Raw genomic sequence first — 17,144 nt, forward strand, 5'->3', positions numbered from 1 at the left:
TTTCTAACTATTGTTTAATTCAAAATCTGTTGACTATAGTGATGGATAATACAGCTTATATGGGATTTGAATTTATGTATTAGATGTAAAAATTGAAAAAGAAAACATATTATATACGCTCTACGAGCTTTTTAAATAGATTTATTGGACCTAAGTATTTCATAAGTTAACATGGGCTTACAAAACCTTTTTAACGATGTTCAACCCGGGCTTTGATAAACTTTGAGTGCTAATGAACAATTACATGGATTCCATGTGAAGTCCATGTACTTCACATTATGAAAACTTGTCCAGTGCTAGTAATAATCGTTGTTTAGTTACAGTTACTTTAGCAAAAATAAATAAAAAAGGTTACAGTAATCAAACTAGCCCGATCAGTTTACATTTATATCACATTTCTATTTATTAATTAACACCATAAATAAGTGAATACACACTTATATCAACCTCACACATACAACCCTGAACAAGTGAATAGACTCTGCCATAACTTTCAACTCATTAATATAGCTCATAATCGTACATAGTCAAGAATATTCACAGATCCATGTATATATAATTAAATTACAACGGCAATAACATCCTCCATGCTTTTATGATATTTAAAATTTGGGATACAAGTCAGTATAGGCGTTTGTGCGATCAATCGGTCATCTACTAAACAAAATTTTAAAATGATAGTTAAAGAGTTAGCTTAGCCGCAGAGCCAGATTTGAAAATTTGGAACCCTATTTAAAACAAAAATATTTATTATTATTTAATATTAAGTTTGCAATTTTAATAAAAAATATAGTTTTCATGTAGTATAAAATTTATTCAAATCTCAATCTACTATTATAAAATTCTTCCAATAGTTATAATATTTTTTTATAAACTAATTTTTATCTACGTTTGTTGCATTTAATATTTTATGTTATTATATCAAAACTATATACATATACATATATATATATATATTTTAAATGGAAGCTTCATAAATTTGGATGCCAAATTGAAATGTTTGAAAACTTCTTTAGTGTAAGTCTAGACCTTCGTCTAAGCACTTAAATATTACCTCTCTAATTTGAAAGAATGATGTTTAAGGTTATTCATACATATTTAAAAAAAAAAATATTTACTATTATATTTACTATTATTTACTTTCCAATAAGTTTAACCATTTGTATATGTATATTTTAGTTTTAAAGTAAAATACATTAGTTAACGTTAGAACATCAATTTTTTATATAAGAAAAAGCTTGGTAGATCAATTTTTTTTGGTAAATAGAATCGTAGTTTCCTATAAAGCGTCTAATTATGTCTAGTGATTTATTAAATCATTGTTATATATTTATATTATATTTCTTTAGAAAGAATATAAGACTTTCGATCTTTCACACAAGTTAATTGTTAATGTTCTTATACGCAACTCATATGTTTCAGTCAGTTTTGATATGCAGAGAGAAGGATAGCCAGACATGTTAAATCAATCAATCTTTTCTTACTAATCAATTCCACTATTTTGAACTGTCACTATACAAATTAAGACAAGAAAAGGAAAAAATAACTAAAAAGATTAGAAAACTAAGAAGAAAAAGTGGAACATGCCAAGAGAATCTGTTTCCCATATATAGATTACCCCCAAAAACAATAGACAAAAAGAAAATAAACTATTCTATAAAATGTTTTCAATATATGTTAGGTGTCCAATTATAATTCAACATATAATATATTCCAAAACTTGATGAGAAATTATATTAAAGATTCATATTTTATGTGAAGATCTGTAATCCCTTTAAGTTTCAAGGTACATATTACCTCCCATCTTCCTCCTACGTGGCTAACCTTTGCTCTTTCGTAATAAACATTGTTCTCTTTTCAATGGCTTTGCGTGGCAAAGAGCTTGAGTTTAACCTACAAGAATGGAGTCGAAAAGGTCATTTTACTCGTGAAACCCCTGGTTCTAGAAGGTTTTCTGCTTCCTCACGAGAAGATCGCAAGTCTTCTAGAACAACCTTCACCATCTCTAGTACTCTCTCTTCTCCTGGCTACTCCCATACAGGCAAAATTAACAACTGATCTTCCTAAATCTCTCTCTGTGTTTATATGTAATGTTCACTTAGAGGAATGTTCTGAAGATTTGAAGTTTTTTGAGCAGATCAGGAGATTGACCCATCAAATTATTCATTCACTAGTGCACTCAAGGGTAAGCCTTTTCATGGCTCTCAACTTAACGCGTTGTAAAGGAAAAGAACAGAGAACATGCATAGAGTGACCTTTTGTTTGTTCTGTTTTGTTCTTTTCCTTATAGCATTGCAAGCCAAAACAACGTACAAGAAGAATCAAGATTGGTTAAAACCAGAAGGTGTTGAGTTAAACTCGAAATGGAACGAAGCAGAGAAGTACATTTGCAATCCTTTGTCTGGTGAAGTTCCTATGGAGTGTTTGTCGTCTAAAACCCTAAACTCAATATCCTTCAGAGACGTATCCAACAAGTCTACTCCACTCATGAATTTTCCCTCTAATCACAATCTCAACAATTCAAGAACGAGTAATCCCAACGTCAGAATCATTCAAGAGGATCATGTATCCACCAATCCTGTTCTTATTCAAGGTCACTGATTATCATCTTTGTTAAATAATATCATAAAGGCGGTTTTGTGTTGTGGGTTTAAGAGTTTGGAGTGTTTTTGAGCAGAAAAGAAAGTTGTGGGGTTGAAACGAGATGTGGGTGTGCAGAGTGCACCGGTAAGTGTTAGCCTGGTGAAGACGCCACCGACGAAAGCTGATGATTCGCAGGACGAGTTTGCACTTGAGTTGAAAGCTCAACAAGAGGTATGCATACAAACGTTTCTCTAATTCTTGATTTTACATTATGTTTCTTTCACAACTTGATGTTTACACATTCAGTATTAATTGTAAACGTCTAATAAAATATGGAAAATTCATTTGATTGGAGCCATGTAAAAGGCACATACGTAAATAATTGCATAAAATTTTTGAACTCGTCTGTGCAACAAATGAATTTAGATTCTTTCACACTGTAAGAGAAAGACACCAATACATGTATGCAGTGTATACTTATTCTCAGAGTGTTATAAAAGATAATGATAAGATTGCATGTTTTGTATGTTTCTATATATACAATATTCTTTCATGATAAAGTAATATTCATACAATATTGTATTCTTGTTATGATTTAGATTCTTTCATGATATATTTTGGAAATGAAGCACTTTATGTGAGAGTATCAATAATAGAAATTATCATCCAACTTTATTTCATTTGGACCCCTTTGTTATGATTAGTATATTCCATATTGAAAAGGCTAATGATATATGTCATATGTTTGCATCTATAATAAAAGTCACAAGCGATGTATTGAGCATATTCTGGTTGAACCATTCATTCAATTTTTTTTCTTAATAATTATATAAACTTGGAATTTCTTGCGCATACGTAGAAATAATAATTTTAAATATAACACTCTTTTATTTTTTAAAAAAAAATTTACATTTACATTTGCATATTATTATTTTCTATTTTTTTTCTTTCTATTTTAACTTTATAGGTTTGGAAAAAACAAACCATATGAACTTATTTCTTTTGATTTGGTTTAACTATTTCAGTTTAATTTTGCTTAAATTTCAATAGAGTTAAAACTACATTTTTAAAAGCAAAAAAAGTTACTTCTATTATTTTCATTTAATGATTATTTATTTTGCATATATCTATTATCACATATTTTAAATAGTCTATATTTAAATATATATTAATAATAAATATAGATTTGTTTTTATTTTTAGTTAAGATATATTAAACTTGTAAAAATCAATTTGTTAACTAACCTAATGAACAATAAATTTAAATAGATTTTTTATCATTTAACTATGAACAAAAATTTTATTTGATTAGTGTTGCTTTAATTTTGTATTTGTTGATGTACACTTACAATTAATTTTGATAACATGTATATATTTAAGCAAAATATGATATAAGTTGATGTAAAAAAAAATTTGTAACTAAATTTAGTTTTTTTTTTTGTTAATATGATATAAATAATAGTGATATATGAATTATTAATATTTAATATATTTTATTAGTCTTTCTAAAATAAATATTTGTATATAAAATTTACATTAATGGTGATATATGAGTTACTAGTCATTGTTATATTTGAAAAATCTTGCCCAAAACTATACTTTTTCATAAAATTTTAGTATGTCACAAATTTATTAAAGTTATGTCACATTTTTCAAAAGTCATATCATTTTTTTTCTGTTGAGATGAATATTGTGACGATACATTCACAAATTAAAGTTACCCACTTGATTACTTGCTTATAATAAGGGGTGTTTCACTGCTCTGTGGTTGTAAAGGATTTGAAGGTAGATGAAGACAAGAAACATATGATGACAAAAGAAAATCAAGAAGAGAAGAAGAAAACAGGAAGAAGGTTGTTTTCATGGATGAGAAAAAGGCAAAGGCAACCAACAAAATCCAAATGCTTCTTTCTCATTTGTCTTATCAAAGCTTTTTGAGCTTCAAAACCAATAATATTATAGTAAACAAATAAAATAAAAGGTTAATGGTGTGTAAAATAAACTTGTTTGAACTCTGTTTTTATTGTCTGTGGTCTCTGCATAATTTTAAAGTTTTACTTGTTTCTCGCCGGAGTTGGAGCCTTGGGAGTGTTTGATTTTGTTCCCAAGATTCATTAAAGATGGGGGTTTCACTTCCAAATAAATAGTACTAAACTACTAACAAACAATAAAGTAAAACCAACGAAAGACTCAACAGCTTGAAAACCCCATTAAAAAAAAACAGAGTTTAGAGTTTCCAAAGAAGAAAACCAAATCATGGTCTTCTCTTTGCTTCTACAAACCTCAAATCATACTGTTTAAAGAAACTAAAGCCAAATCCAATACCATACTTAGAAATCTCTTGCTCGCTCCCTTCCTCTGATCACTTCAACGTCTACGCTTGTTTCCCTTCTTCAGGCTCGTCTTTTGACGCCTCCTTGATCTCGTCACCACCCACCTCATCCTGTAAAATGAGCAAGCCATGAGCAATTAGTCAAAATTTCACCCAGGAGTTAAAGTAAACGAGGGAGATAGAAGAGTACATTGAGGTCAGAAGTCCAGAGGGTCAGATTGTCACGGAGAAGTTGCATTATCAGTGTACTGTCTTTGTATGATTCTTCTCCTAATGTGTCCAGCTCAGAGATTGCTTCATCAAAAGCCTGCGAAAACATCTGAGTGAATAACATAATTCAGGAAGTAAAGGATAAACCCATAAGGCAAAACACAAACCTGCTTGGCGAGACTGCAAGCACGATCAGGAGAGTTGAGAATCTCATAGTAGAAGACAGAGAAGTTCAGAGCAAGCCCCAATCTAATCGGATGAGTTGGAGGTAAATCAGCAAGTGCAATATCCTACATCAGAAGAAAAAAAAACACCATTAGCAATTCATCAAGATACCTCCTTTTAACTACTCTCAAGCAGCAAAACCAGAATGTACCTGAGCTGACTTGTAAGCCAAGAGAGTGCTCTCAGCAGCATCCTTCCTCTCAGCACCAGTCTTGAACTCAGCAAGGTACCTATGATAATCTCCCTTCATCTTCAGGTAAAACACTTTGGACTCAGCCAAAGAGGCAGCGGGAACAAGGTGAGAATCCAAAAGGTTCAAAATCCCATCACAGATCTTCCCGAGCTCGGTTTCAATCTTCACTCTGTAGTCCTTGATAAGAGCAACGTGATCATCGTTCCCTCTGCTTTCTTCCTTCTGTTCAATGGAAGAAATGATCCTCCACGAAGCTCTCCTTGCACCAATCACGTTCTTGTAAGCAACGGACAAGAGGTTCCTCTCTTCCACAGTAAGCTCCTCGGAGTCAACAGTCTTGGCGACTTTCTCCATGAACTCAACCATCTCCTCGTAACGTTCAGCTTGTTCGGCTAACTTAGCCAAGTACACATTCTCTTCCCGAGTAGACGACATCGTTTAGTATCACACTCTTGTTAGAGATCCTGCTTTCAAAAAATACGTTTCATGAACTTTACTGTAACTATGCTAAAAATAATATATATTAGAGATGAGAATGTGGTTTAGACATTAGACTTTGGTTTAGTTCGAACCGGTTTGTACCGGATAGATTAGAATTATTTATAATCACAATTTTCTAAATCCTCTCGAGCAAACATAATCTACTAAAATCATATTCGTACAGATCTACCGTCAATACCAAGCAATCGAAGATGAAGCGAACAGTAGAGGTCAACACAGACAAAATCTAGCGAGATAAACACGAAAATCGATGGGAAAGATTCGTGAATATGGCCAGATCTCGAAATAAGAGCGAGCACAGACAAGAAAACCAACGACAGAGTAAACGAAACGATAACAACAAGGAGCAGCAGAGAAAGCTATGAGCGACGCAAGGTCAGATCTAGAGGAGCTTACCGAGGGGGATTTTTGGAATTAGGGTTTGTGGAAGTGGAAGCACGAGACGCGAAATGAGGGTAGTGAGAAGAAATAAGGGGGAAAAAGGGCAGAAGATGGGCTTTTTTGAGTTTTGGAGAAAAGGCCCAATCAGAGTACGACAAGTGTCTAACTCTGTTGACCCGTCAAAGACTTTAATTTCGTGATACAATTTAATTATATGGGCCCTGATTTCCCGTGATTTGTCGGTATCCTTGATTGATTTATTTTTATTTTTTTGAAAATATTTTTTTGCGTCATTTCCATTAGAGACCACAATCAAAACATTAATTATATATTGCAAGAGATTGACATTGATAAAACAACTTACGTATGACGCGTCTCTTGAACTTTTCCCATTGTAAGCAGAAAGTGAAACTATAGAAAAGAGAGAAAAGAGAGAACTCAGAGGAGTACGGCGGTCGGCCGGCGCGTGAGCGTCCGTGCCGCCGCCGGAACCTTTTTTCTTTTAGAAAAATGATAAGGTTCTTGCTTTCCTTTTAGTAGATCGAGTAATAATTCCGGGAGATGGAGGCTATCTCAGATCCGTCGCCGCCGGCCTTTTGTCTCCGTGGCGGGGAAGCTCCTTCAGTTCCGCCGTCATCGGCTCTGGTTTCCGGGGGGTGAAGGCTTCCAAAGCTTTGCGTCGCCGGCTTTAGGTCCCTAGTCTCTTAGGGTTTTGTTTTATTTCGGGTTTGTTCATGGTTCGGGTGTTTTGTGGGTTCGTCGGAGGAGGGAGAAGTTCTCAGGCGGAAAGGGTGTCGATGCATGTGTTATTTTATTGGAGGTCGGCGGTTATCGGTGGTGGATGAGATCTCGCCTCGGCGATTGACTCTCTCCAGTTTTAGAGACCCAAGATGGTTTGAGTAGAAGATGGGCGGAGCTTTTGAGGTCCGGCGTGGTCGGACGATCGGTTGTTTGGATCGCCGGCGGTAAAGAGAAACGGTGGTGACTCGGAGTCTTCGCAACACGTGTACCCCTCGACGGCGAGGATGGCAACACGTGGCCAAGTATCAGTAAGGCTGATATGTGAGGCGGCCGTTGTCTTTCGCGTTTAGTGTCTAGGGTTTTCCTCAAGTTGGGCCCGGAAGTTTTGGCCCAATTGAGAAATGTGTGTTACCCGTTTGATGTATCTGGGCTTTTGTATCTTATTTTCTTGTACTGGGCTTGGCCCGTTTTTAATTTTAAAAAACATTTCGATGGAAAAAAAAAAAAAAAAACAACTTACGTATGAACGAGAGTACACGAGGGAAGTTTTAGGAGATCATTACAGTGAATCAACTTTGGGTTTTCATGTTTTGTTTTTACGTTTACTATTAATACATTCATATACAATACATATTGTCTCCAGTTCGACAAAATAAAAAAACAGGAACATGAGATTTTGCAACGACTAGATACGATCAACGACAATACAAAGAGCAGAATGAGAAATTCCATTTGAAACTGACAACTGAGAGTATCCATGACCACGGACGAGTAACGAAGTTCGAACTTGGCAATCCCCACAATTTTTTAAGTAAAACATATGAACCAATGAGAAGAGACAGAGAGAAGAACAAGGGTATTTTTATAATAAAAAGCTTATTCCTCAAACTCATGCATGTGATCCAGAAGATAGTTTGCAGCCAACTCTTCGTTCTTGTTGCACGCAAAGAACACTTCCAACACCAATGCTCTCTCAAATCCCATCGCTTCCAGCTGCAGTTTTTGTTTTAATTATCAAGTTAATGAATCAGTAAGAGAGTGAAGAATGCGAGAGGAAAGAAACGAAACATACCCTTTCAATTGCATCCCGTTCCTCAGGTGTGACCTGTATCGCCTGTGGCTGTGGCATTCCTTCGCCGAAGAGGTTGGCGCTGAATAACACAGTGCACAAATTAACCAAAAGAATCACTGTTTAAGTAATTGAAAGCCTCACAATTTTGGTTTTTATATGTATGTTACATACGAATCATAATCGTAAGAGAACAAGGATTATACATACCCTTCTGCCCCTCCTTCAACGGGTTCATTGATTAAACGTAAGAAATCAGCTTGATGTTCTTGAATCAACCGCATCAAGTTTGGGTTTTGCTTTCCCAGTTCCTGAAGCATAGGCTGCAGATAACACATGGACAACATTATTATTCATTTGTAAAGCTATCAAATGACTGAACAATTATTGCAGTTCTTCTGTGAATTGGATAGACATACCTGCAGAACTTGAGGGTTTGCTTGCACCATTGCACGCAGAGCTTGGAACTGATACACACCAGAATAAACAACAATAAACAAGTCGCACATTGATAGTCTTATATGCTCTTCTTGTAAGCAAGTAGAAAAAAACAGCTTATACCTGTTGGCTGTTGCGCAGGAAGTCAAGTGTTCCACCACCAGGGTTTGCTCCAACATTTGGCAACCCCTGCCAAACATAAACGTCGATTACTACAACATACCCAATGATGATCAAAAGTTTTAAATGAAACAAAGTATGCTTCTTTGATCTCCAAATTTATTACTTGTGGGAAGAGATCTAACGGATTTGCATTAGGACCAGTAGCAGGTGCCGCTGCAGGTTGCTGAGCCTGTGCTGGAGGATTTGCTGGCTGCCCACCACTAGCTGGAGCACGAGCAACTGGTGGAACTTCAGCTTGCTCGGGGATCCCCTAATGCATAAACATAAGTGTTTAAAATATGTAAATTATCATCTAGCTTTAGTGTCACTAAAAACAATAGCCTATAACAGTGACAAAGAAGAAGATTAAAGGCCTAGTGATCAAGATCATAGGACTCAGCATCTACAGCAAGAAAATACAAAATAGGACTCACAGAGTAAAGATATTCCACAGCTCTTTCAGGGTTGTTAAATGCAGCACGCAGTGCACGGACGACAGTGTCCCGATCCCAGGCTCCTCCACCCATGTCCAGAATCTGCAGAATGGTACTCTCTAAATTACTTCCAGCGGCCAAGTTCGATGCTGCTTGTCCGTACACATCACCCTGAGACCTACATTAACCAAAAGAAACAAATATAAGAGTAGGCCAATATCTGAACTAAGCAGACATTCGAAGGACTACATATATATATATAGTAAATATGCTAACCCTGCAGGAGTTGATTCGGGTGCAGGAGTGCTTGCTGGTGGAGTAGTAGAAACAGATTCAGGTACAGGTGCAGCCACAGTTTCAGTGGCAGCTACAGGCGCTGGTGCAGCTGCAGCTGGTCTGCACAGATTTAGGAAGATTAGAAATTTAGAAGGAGAAAATCGCAATTAGTATATAGAATAGATACATATTTTAAGATAAAATTTTAAGAAACTTCCAAGCAGATAATATTTGCCCATTAAACTCACATTGCTACAGAAGCTGGAGGCTGTGTTGATGAGGTAGGCATCGACTTAGCCTAAACCAATTCCAAAGTAAGATCATTCAATAAACAAGTTTTAGCATCTCATTGTTTATGTCATGCTATAACACCAGAACCAACTCACCTGCACTGTAGAACCAGAAGATGCACTAGACGATCCAGTTGAGGAAGGTTTACTCTACATGTTTCAACCCCATAGAACACAAGTCAAAATTAGGTAATCAAAGAACTAAAAGAAAACAAAACAAACACTTTAGTTTCCTAAGATCGAAGCTCACCTTGGCCATCATAATGACAATGAAACTGTTCTCAGCGACCTTGTTCTCCTCAATGGTGGTCTCATCTTTAAGCACTTTCCCTTGGTGAATAAGCATGAGTTTCGCAGCAGGATACACGTCTGCTCCCTGCACAGTCTCTATGTTCTTCTTCACATCAGCAACCTGAATTTAAAATATTCAAGAAAATAGTCAAAAACATGGAACCTTGACCACAAAACTTTATTCAATTACATCTACAACCAATAAGCTAGCAACCTGATATATGAGAATCAAACACGCATTCACTACAACCAGATAAAATTAAAAACAGCAATCATAGTGACGATGCCTAACAAGTTCCAATTAAAACACGCGATAGTCAGCTCAGCAAGTAACTATATAGCACCAAAACCGTCTCTAAATCAAAGAGTCAGATACTAAACCGGATCAAAAACCGCATCGGATTACGGAACTAAACCGTCTCAATTAACGATTAAGAAAACTATCTACAGATTTTTCTCATACCGAATCCTCAGGTTTTACTTCGATCTCGAAGTGAGTTCCCTTGAGAGTTTTCACAAATATCTTCATCTTCGGAAAAAGAATCCCCTTAGTAGTGACCGATCCTCAGGCGAAACTGAGCTCAGATCGATCGCAGCTGGCAATCGCAATAACTTGGGGAGAAGGCGAGTAGGTAAAAGATGATGCACACGAAATGTAGCCCCTACCTTGGTGGTTCCCTCGATATCTCCACTACTGGATTGTGGCCCAAGAAGCACATGTCTTGGTACTTTCCACTCTGCCACGTCATACGTCATTAGGCCACTTAAAATATGCCACGTCATGTTGACAGCTTCCGGATTACAGCTGTTAATAGATAGGCCCAACAACTTCTAATGTTTAGAAGATAGGCCCATAGTGCTTTTACTATTTAGAAGATAGGCCTAAGCCAACAATATTTACTAAATGGGTAGGCCGTTTTCGGCTTTTCTATTGTTTTTGCTATGGTTTGGTAATGGAAAAAAATAAAATAAAACAGAACGGTAATAATCACTTTATCCAAATTTAAATTTATCTCTGTAAATAAGTTTGTACATGCACTATTTTTTATCACCAGAGGAAGTACAAACTCAAAAAGGAAACATAGAGAGAAATACAAAAAAGAGTTATCGGCCCAGTTTGATGCTACAGCTTGGCCCAGCCGAGCCGAACGAAGCCGACGCGAGGCAAAACTACAAAGGAAAAAAGTTAGAGCTTAAGCTCAGTCTTACACGGGATGTCCTCCTGACACGTGGCGAACGCGCCGATCTTTCTCTTCTTAAGAGGCACCACGTTACACGCATGCGACACCGGCTCGAGCCCTAATGTTAAGTCAAGCTTTATCTCGCCGGAGCTCTGCACAGCCGGCGGAGAGAACGTCATCACCTCCGAGATATTGCTCTCTCCTTCCTGAGCAGCCACGACTTCAGACTGGTGGCTCAACGACGACACGTGGCTAGCCTCTTTTTCCTCCGATTCCGACGGTTTAGCAACACCGGCGACACGTTTAGCGCGGCGAGGTTTCGGCCGTTTGAGATCGGTTGAGCCAGTAGCTGCTGCCGCAGCTACGGCGGCGGAGCTCTCATCCTTGAATATATGTCGGATGTCGTACATTTTCAGCGGCGGGCCTTGGCCGTTGGTGGCCGCATCTGTGGCCATCTCTGTGATCGGTTCACCTTTCATCACCGCCTCCACGGCGGCTTGGCAAAGCTGCCAGTTTCCCGACCATAACAAACCAACCGAACCGTAGATCGGATTCACAATCCTCCCACAAGCTTCATGCAACAACGATCGGAAAATCCCTGCAAATTATAACGCAAAGTTCGTTAACCTTAAATGACCTTTCGTCTCTCCACTAAAGATGACTTTAATGAAAAAAAAAACAACTCACCAGGACGAAGGTGATCGGGACCGGCGTTGATGAGGTTCATGAGTCCAGCACGGCCATAGAACTTGGCGAGAAACACCGTTGCGTTTGCTTGCGCTTCAGGCGATTTGATCCAAGACAAACACGGTCGTATACTACAATCATCACTACACCCTTTTCGAAGAACTCTGCATCCATTACAGCTCATCCGCATCTTGTTTTGTCTTCTAGACTCTGTTTCGTAAGATTTCTTGGGAGATTTTTGTAATAAGGACGGATTGAGATTCACTAATTATATAAGAAAGATGTTGATTGAGTTTGTTAGATAATAAGCCCCCGGGTTTTTGGAAGCTGAGAGATGAAACCAAGGTTAATAAGAAGAGAGAAGACAAATAAAAAGAAGCTGTTTTGCTAAACACGCCGCGGTTTTTTTTTTCCGGATTCAACGTTTTAATCCTTGTCTTTCTTCCCCAAATTTTGTTTCTTGTCCACTCTCAACCCCCACGCGTGTGCCGTACACGTGTTAGTACATTTAATTATGAATTTAAATCAATTATTCAAAATCTGGTATTTAGTTACTTTCATCCAAAATATTTAATATGCAGCGTGGATATTAGATCATGGAGTACTTTATTTGAGAGAGCATCTGACAAGTTTATAATGCTAAAAAAAAAAAAAAATAACATAATTTCACAAATTATTATAAACAATCTATCATCAATCAATTAGTATTATCCTTTTGAGTTCGTGCCTTTAACGCTCGCGCGTCAGAAAATTTGGTCGAATCGCCACGTTTGAGCCAGATAGGATTTGAGGAAGATGGGACCCACATTGAACTCCTGGTTTTCTGGAAATGAACCCGTTTTCGAATACTGCTTTATTATTGTCCGAAAACTAGCGCCTGGTTTCTGGTTTTCGGTTTTCCGGGTTTTGATATTTTCTTCTTTGTGACTGTGGGCGGATCTCTGTGTCGCCGACGGTTTTGTTCAGAAAAAAGAAAAGTAAATCTTATTTACCTTTGGCTTAATTAAGACTACCAAAATTCAGCTTTAATATGATTTCATTAGTTTGAAACTTTGCACATTTGAGATAGTTGAGAAGTGGATTCTGTAATGTGATTTTTTGAAAATTATTGACAGATCATTATGTATATAATAAATGAAAATAATCGTTTTGTCATCTGAAATTTGCATAAGAAAATAGTTTGAGATCTTGTAGTTATTGTGGTTAGGTCACCATTGCATACATACATATTACATCGTCATGTGTTACAGTTCATATACATGTCGAGCTTTACAAAATTACATTTTTACAAAGATTGAGAACCTCTCTGAAAGAAGAACAAACACTCCAAAGTGGTTTGATATGTTACAGTGAGAATAAGGATAACACATCTTAATTTACGGTATATATACACAATATTGATCTCAAAGCCTTAACTAAGGATGTTGACTGATCTTTTTAACTCTTCTTAATATTCAAAAAACATATAATCGAAAAAGGGATTATGGATTTTATGAATCTCTGCTCCTTCTTCTAAGCCATGGCAGGTATGCTTGAGTTTTGGCAGTCCCTGTTTAAGCAATCGAATCCCTTTACTCTAACAGAAGCAGGCTTAATCCCAAACTTCACTCGACCACAGCTTCCTCCTTTGACACGAGATGGAGATGGGAGGAATGGTGAGATAGGGTTGAGTTTGTTATCTCCAAATCGTGCATCTTGAGCTAAAGGGTTTGATACTCTGCTCGGGGGAGACCCGAGGAAAAATGGAGGTGATGAAGCTACACCAGATAATGTTTCTTCCTACAGAGAAAGAACAAGACAAGAGAATCAAAGTTTAGATACTGAATCCTTTCCGTATCTGACTAAAGATTCAATCTACATAGGCAAACCATTCTGTAGAGAAGAAGCAGAACAAAAACAATAATTCAAGCAGGTGAAATCTGATGAATCCATTATAAATATGGATTAAACAACTTGAAGCAACTATATAGTCTAGTGTTTTGATACAATACAAAGAAACACAAATCGACGAAGAATGGTGCAAAGTCTAATAGTTCAAACAAAGGAAGACAAGGGATTGTTTGATTTCAATACACCAAGTTCAAAGAAGGAGACAAACCTTTCTACGAATGATGATGTCCAAAAGATCAGCCCCAGCTTTACAATCACTTACATCAGCTGCTCTGGATTGACTGTTAAAATCCCAAACAAAGCATATAGTAAAATCAGCATTTAGTATTGCAAAAAACAAAAACAATATGATCTCTGTGGATAAAAAGACAAAAGGAAGAGGCTTTATGATGATACCTTGAATGTAATAATCTAAACGGATGAATAACGTTATTAGAGAGAATGACACGGCGAGGCTTAGGACAAACAAGAGAGATAGGATCAGAGGAGACAGGAACAACAAATCCTCTAGATTCGAAGGCGTTCTGCTGGAGGCTATAATGATTCATCTTCGAACCACTTTTGTCTCAAGCGAAACACAATGGAGATATCAGAACAATCTGAGGGACGGGTAATAATAAAAAAAAAAAAGGATCATTTCGAAATACAGAGAGAGATTGGGTATAAAACAGAATGTTCAGAAACAGAATACGTTGACCAGAATAAACCAGTTTCATTGAGACGTATTGAGTGGACTATATAAACAGCAAACTTTCGTACGAACAAGATAAGGATTTTGAACGTTTTAAAATTTACAACAAACCCGTTTACGAGAAGAAACAAAAAACTAACTTTGATCTGTCATTTACGCTATTATTAAAGGAACTTGGAGAAGAAAAACGAAAGAGGGAAGTACTACTACCTTACGAACTTTTTGACGAAAACGCGGCGATAAGGGTGAGCGAAAAGTAGAGAAACAGAGTGGCTGTGAATAATAAGCACTTTATTATATTAAGACGACGATGAGATAAAGGTTTTGTGTCACGAAACTATGTCGTTTCCGCCAGAAAATTATTCAACTTTGTTTGTTCTCGCCGTCGTTATTCCGTAATTTATGACTCCGAATGGTAACTGCGGTTTGAGCGGTGCGGAACAAGTGGTTTAACTGCGGTGCATGTTTAACAGTTATAAAAACGTATAGATATATGATATATGTAGAAATTTTTGTTACTGTTTAACTGCGGTGCAGAGCGGGCCGGTTCGTAACATTCAAAGCCATATAAACTAAAATCATTGGCAAGTTGTTAATTGTGTAAAGAAACCATCAAACATTTTTTTTTAAATTTTATTTGTTGGGTTTAGAATGTTCAATTACGTCTATTTCGTAAGACTTGTGAGAATATATTGTAATTGTTTATTATGATATACTGTGGGTCTCTAGTTCTTAATGCTTTTCACGTTTTAAATGTTTACAGTCCCCTTTAAGTAATCTCCATTATCTTCTAAACAGGGTTATCGTCATCATCCCAACTCCAAAAGACTTTGACCAATTACTTTGGCCTATTGGGTTAAGCTCGAAATATGTCTATTTGGCCCATTAGCTATAGTAACCTATCAGCGGCCCAGTTAAGGTAATAGCATCAGCCCTGAGAAGATCCAGACCGTCCAAAATAGGGATCTCAAAAGAAACCCTTACTATTTAAACCTCTGCTTCACCAGATTCGCGTCGCCTCTCGAACACGAAGCTCTTTAAGCAGGAAGCCGTAAACCTCTTTTCACCACCTTCCAGTGTTCTTCGTCGTTGCTAACTGGTACGCTTCACTATACTATTCTGGAGGCTAATCGTCGTTTTTCTTAATCTAATTGCATACTCTGTTATTAGCTTTAGTGAGAGCTGTAATTCATGGGTTTTATTAGGGTCACAATTTAATTGATCTGCTTAATGATGTTAGCTTTTGTAACCAATTGAGAAATGTAGCTCATTCTTTTGCGTTGAAGCTATCAAAATGTTGATTGGGTTATTTGTTTCTGTGTTTATTAAATTGTTTTAGAATCTGCAAAGATGTTCTCTGCTCAGAACAAGATCCACAAGGACAAGGGTGTCGCACCAACTGACTTCGAACAGGAAGTTGCTCAGGTTCTCTCTTCTTTCTTAAACCTTGTGAATGTGTTTTTTATTGGTTTCCTTATTGATTTATTTTAACTGCAGGCTTTCTTTGACTTGGAGAACACCAACCAGGAGTTGAAAAGCGACTTGAAAGATCTCTACATAAACCAAGCTGTGTAAGTTTTCATTTAAAGAGGCTGTAAAGATCTTAACTTTTGCTGAAATATCTCCTTTTTTTTCTATTTTGTGCAGTCAGATGGATATCTCTGGAGGCCGCAAGGCAATTGTGATCTATGTCCCATTCAGACTGAGGAAAGCCTTCCGCAAGATCCATCCTCGTCTCGTCAGAGAGCTCGAGAAGAAGTTCAGTGGAAAAGACGTTGTCTTTGTTGCCACCAGAAGAATCATGCGCCCACCTAAGAAAGGCTCAGCTGTTCAGAGACCACGCAACAGGACTCTCACTTCCGTCCATGAAGCCATGCTTGAGGACGTTGCTTACCCTGCTGAGATTGTTGGAAAGCGTACCAGATACCGTGTTGATGGCACCAAGATCATGAAGGTAATGAAAAATCTAACGTTTATTGATCTTTTCATAGCTTTAGCCTCTTAGCTAACATGTTTCAATTTTTGGCAGGTCTTCTTGGAGCCTAAGGAGCGGAACAACACTGAGTACAAGCTTGAGACAATGGTTGGTGTCTACAGGAAGCTTACAGGGAGAGATGTTGTTTTCGAGTACCCTACCATAGAAGGTTGAAGAGATGAATGTTTGATTCTTTTTTTTGTCGGATAGAGAGCTTTTTGATTCTGTTTTTGAGTAAAAACTCTTTGCAAAAGATTTTTCTTGTTTAAGTTGTTGCATCTCAGTCTTCCTCAAAACTTGTGTTTAAACAATAGCTTTCTTCTGTTTCTCCAAATGATTCACTGTTTAAAATATATATATCTCAAAAAAAATTCTCATTGAATATAATTTCTTGGCACAAGGTTGACATAGATACATTAATCTATTATTCACTCATGCTCTGTACAGCTTTAACTCAGATGAAGAAAATAGATCTCAGTATCTACAGGCACAAAACATGACATCTCAGACATTAGGATTTCAGGAAAGCCCTGAAACTCCGAAATGAAAACTCAGTAACTACATTGTCTGAAGTATGCATGAGGCTTATACCTTG

At 36.9% G+C, this 17,144-nt stretch overlaps 6 protein-coding genes across 9 annotated transcripts; 2 read left to right on the forward strand and 4 right to left on the reverse strand.

The window, feature by feature from the left end:
• Window positions 1–1,773: 1,773 nt before the first annotated feature.
• Window positions 1,774–4,722, forward strand: LOC106438937. Of its 2 annotated transcripts, none has more exons than XM_013880242.3 (5): window positions 1,774–2,041; window positions 2,138–2,185; window positions 2,291–2,593; window positions 2,678–2,814; window positions 4,359–4,722. In XM_013880242.3, exons 1-5 carry the CDS (start codon window positions 1,861–1,863, stop codon window positions 4,518–4,520), a joined length of 831 nt encoding a protein of 276 aa, XP_013735696.2. In that variant the 5' UTR covers window positions 1,774–1,860; the 3' UTR covers window positions 4,521–4,722. The 2 variants fall into 2 exon arrangements, with proteins under 2 accessions (XP_013735696.2, XP_048632174.1); XM_048776217.1 differs by having other exon boundaries at window positions 1,793–2,008.
• Window positions 4,723–4,755: 33 nt separating this feature from the next.
• On the reverse strand, window positions 4,756–6,601 carry LOC106438938 (14-3-3-like protein GF14 nu). Of its 2 annotated transcripts, none has more exons than XM_048776218.1 (5): window positions 6,440–6,601; window positions 5,501–6,006; window positions 5,292–5,414; window positions 5,105–5,221; window positions 4,756–5,025 (listed from the first exon to the last, which is right to left on the reverse strand). In XM_048776218.1, the coding sequence occupies exons 2-5, from the start codon at window positions 5,975–5,977 to the stop codon at window positions 4,957–4,959; spliced, it is 786 nt and encodes a 261-aa protein (XP_048632175.1). In that variant the 5' UTR covers window positions 5,978–6,006; window positions 6,440–6,601; the 3' UTR covers window positions 4,756–4,956. The 2 variants fall into 2 exon arrangements, with proteins under 2 accessions (XP_048632175.1, XP_013735698.1); XM_013880244.3 differs by having other exon boundaries at window positions 5,501–5,994; window positions 6,440–6,558.
• A 1,275-nt stretch (window positions 6,602–7,876) lies between these two features.
• LOC125606963 (ubiquitin receptor RAD23c-like) lies at window positions 7,877–10,845 on the reverse strand. The gene is made up of 12 exons (XM_048776213.1): window positions 10,589–10,845; window positions 10,085–10,246; window positions 9,931–9,984; window positions 9,793–9,842; window positions 9,545–9,664; window positions 9,269–9,446; window positions 8,959–9,105; window positions 8,796–8,861; window positions 8,654–8,701; window positions 8,445–8,557; window positions 8,238–8,316; window positions 7,877–8,158 (listed from the first exon to the last, which is right to left on the reverse strand). Exons 1-12 carry the CDS (start codon window positions 10,652–10,654, stop codon window positions 8,042–8,044), a joined length of 1,200 nt encoding a protein of 399 aa, XP_048632170.1. The 5' UTR covers window positions 10,655–10,845; the 3' UTR covers window positions 7,877–8,041.
• Window positions 10,846–11,107: 262 nt separating this feature from the next.
• LOC106438940 (LOB domain-containing protein 41) lies at window positions 11,108–12,423 on the reverse strand. The gene is made up of 2 exons (XM_013880246.3): window positions 11,994–12,423; window positions 11,108–11,904 (listed from the first exon to the last, which is right to left on the reverse strand). Exons 1-2 carry the CDS (start codon window positions 12,181–12,183, stop codon window positions 11,312–11,314), a joined length of 783 nt encoding a protein of 260 aa, XP_013735700.2. The 5' UTR covers window positions 12,184–12,423; the 3' UTR covers window positions 11,108–11,311.
• A 758-nt stretch (window positions 12,424–13,181) lies between these two features.
• Window positions 13,182–14,908, reverse strand: LOC125606965. Of its 2 annotated transcripts, none has more exons than XM_048776219.1 (4): window positions 14,785–14,908; window positions 14,280–14,482; window positions 14,092–14,164; window positions 13,182–13,772 (listed from the first exon to the last, which is right to left on the reverse strand). In XM_048776219.1, the coding sequence occupies exons 2-4, from the start codon at window positions 14,429–14,431 to the stop codon at window positions 13,506–13,508; spliced, it is 492 nt and encodes a 163-aa protein (XP_048632176.1). In that variant the 5' UTR covers window positions 14,432–14,482; window positions 14,785–14,908; the 3' UTR covers window positions 13,182–13,505. The 2 variants fall into 2 exon arrangements, with proteins under 2 accessions (XP_048632176.1, XP_048632177.1); XM_048776220.1 differs by having other exon boundaries at window positions 14,280–14,441; window positions 14,785–14,898.
• Window positions 14,909–15,516: 608 nt separating this feature from the next.
• Window positions 15,517–16,931, forward strand: LOC106438941 (40S ribosomal protein S7). The gene is made up of 5 exons (XM_013880247.3): window positions 15,517–15,673; window positions 15,914–15,999; window positions 16,072–16,145; window positions 16,222–16,528; window positions 16,604–16,931. The coding sequence occupies exons 2-5, from the start codon at window positions 15,925–15,927 to the stop codon at window positions 16,721–16,723; spliced, it is 576 nt and encodes a 191-aa protein (XP_013735701.1). The 5' UTR covers window positions 15,517–15,673; window positions 15,914–15,924; the 3' UTR covers window positions 16,724–16,931.
• The last annotated feature ends 213 nt before the right edge of the window (window positions 16,932–17,144 follow it).

The sequence above is a fragment of the Brassica napus genome, chromosome A3 (genome assembly GCF_020379485.1).
Source record: "Brassica napus cultivar Da-Ae chromosome A3, Da-Ae, whole genome shotgun sequence".
In the NCBI taxonomy this organism is placed as follows: Eukaryota; Viridiplantae; Streptophyta; class Magnoliopsida; order Brassicales; family Brassicaceae; genus Brassica; species Brassica napus.

Bases quoted from the DNA above. Each gene is read 5' to 3' on its own strand.
- LOC125606965 (XM_048776219.1), bottom strand. From the start codon at position 14,431: ATGAATCATTATAGCCTCCAGCAGAACGCCTTCGAATCTAGAGGATTT. The intron at 14,165-14,279 runs GTATCATCATAA...GGATTTTAACAG, and splicing joins TTTAGATTATTACATTCAAG to TCAATCCAGAGCAGCTGATG. The intron at 13,773-14,091 runs GTTTGTCTCCTT...CTTTCTCTGTAG, and splicing joins ACATCATCATTCGTAGAAAG to GAAGAAACATTATCTGGTGT.
- LOC106438938 (XM_048776218.1), bottom strand. From the start codon at position 5,977: ATGTCGTCTACTCGGGAAGAGAATGTGTACTTGGCTAAGTTAGCCGAA. The intron at 5,415-5,500 runs GTACATTCTGGT...CTTCTGATGTAG, and splicing joins TGGCTTACAAGTCAGCTCAG to GATATTGCACTTGCTGATTT. The intron at 5,026-5,104 runs GTACTCTTCTAT...CTCATTTTACAG, and splicing joins TCTGGACTTCTGACCTCAAT to GATGAGGTGGGTGGTGACGA.
- LOC106438940 (XM_013880246.3), bottom strand. From the start codon at position 12,183: ATGCGGATGAGCTGTAATGGATGCAGAGTTCTTCGAAAAGGGTGTAGT. The intron at 11,905-11,993 runs GTGAGTTGTTTT...TATAATTTGCAG, and splicing joins TCCCGATCACCTTCGTCCTG to GGATTTTCCGATCGTTGTTG.
- LOC125606963 (XM_048776213.1), bottom strand. From the start codon at position 10,654: ATGAAGATATTTGTGAAAACTCTCAAGGGAACTCACTTCGAGATCGAA. The intron at 10,247-10,588 runs GTATGAGAAAAA...TTTTAAATTCAG, and splicing joins AAGTAAAACCTGAGGATTCG to GTTGCTGATGTGAAGAAGAA. The intron at 9,843-9,930 runs GTGAGTTGGTTC...GAATTGGTTTAG, and splicing joins CTTCTGGTTCTACAGTGCAG to GCTAAGTCGATGCCTACCTC.
- LOC106438941 (XM_013880247.3), top strand. From the start codon at position 15,925: ATGTTCTCTGCTCAGAACAAGATCCACAAGGACAAGGGTGTCGCACCA. The intron at 16,146-16,221 runs GTAAGTTTTCAT...TATTTTGTGCAG, and splicing joins CTCTACATAAACCAAGCTGT to TCAGATGGATATCTCTGGAG. The intron at 16,529-16,603 runs GTAATGAAAAAT...AATTTTTGGCAG, and splicing joins ATGGCACCAAGATCATGAAG to GTCTTCTTGGAGCCTAAGGA.
- LOC106438937 (XM_013880242.3), top strand. From the start codon at position 1,861: ATGGCTTTGCGTGGCAAAGAGCTTGAGTTTAACCTACAAGAATGGAGT. The intron at 2,042-2,137 runs GCAAAATTAACA...TTTTTTGAGCAG, and splicing joins TCCTGGCTACTCCCATACAG to ATCAGGAGATTGACCCATCA. The intron at 2,815-4,358 runs GTATGCATACAA...GTGGTTGTAAAG, and splicing joins AGTTGAAAGCTCAACAAGAG to GATTTGAAGGTAGATGAAGA.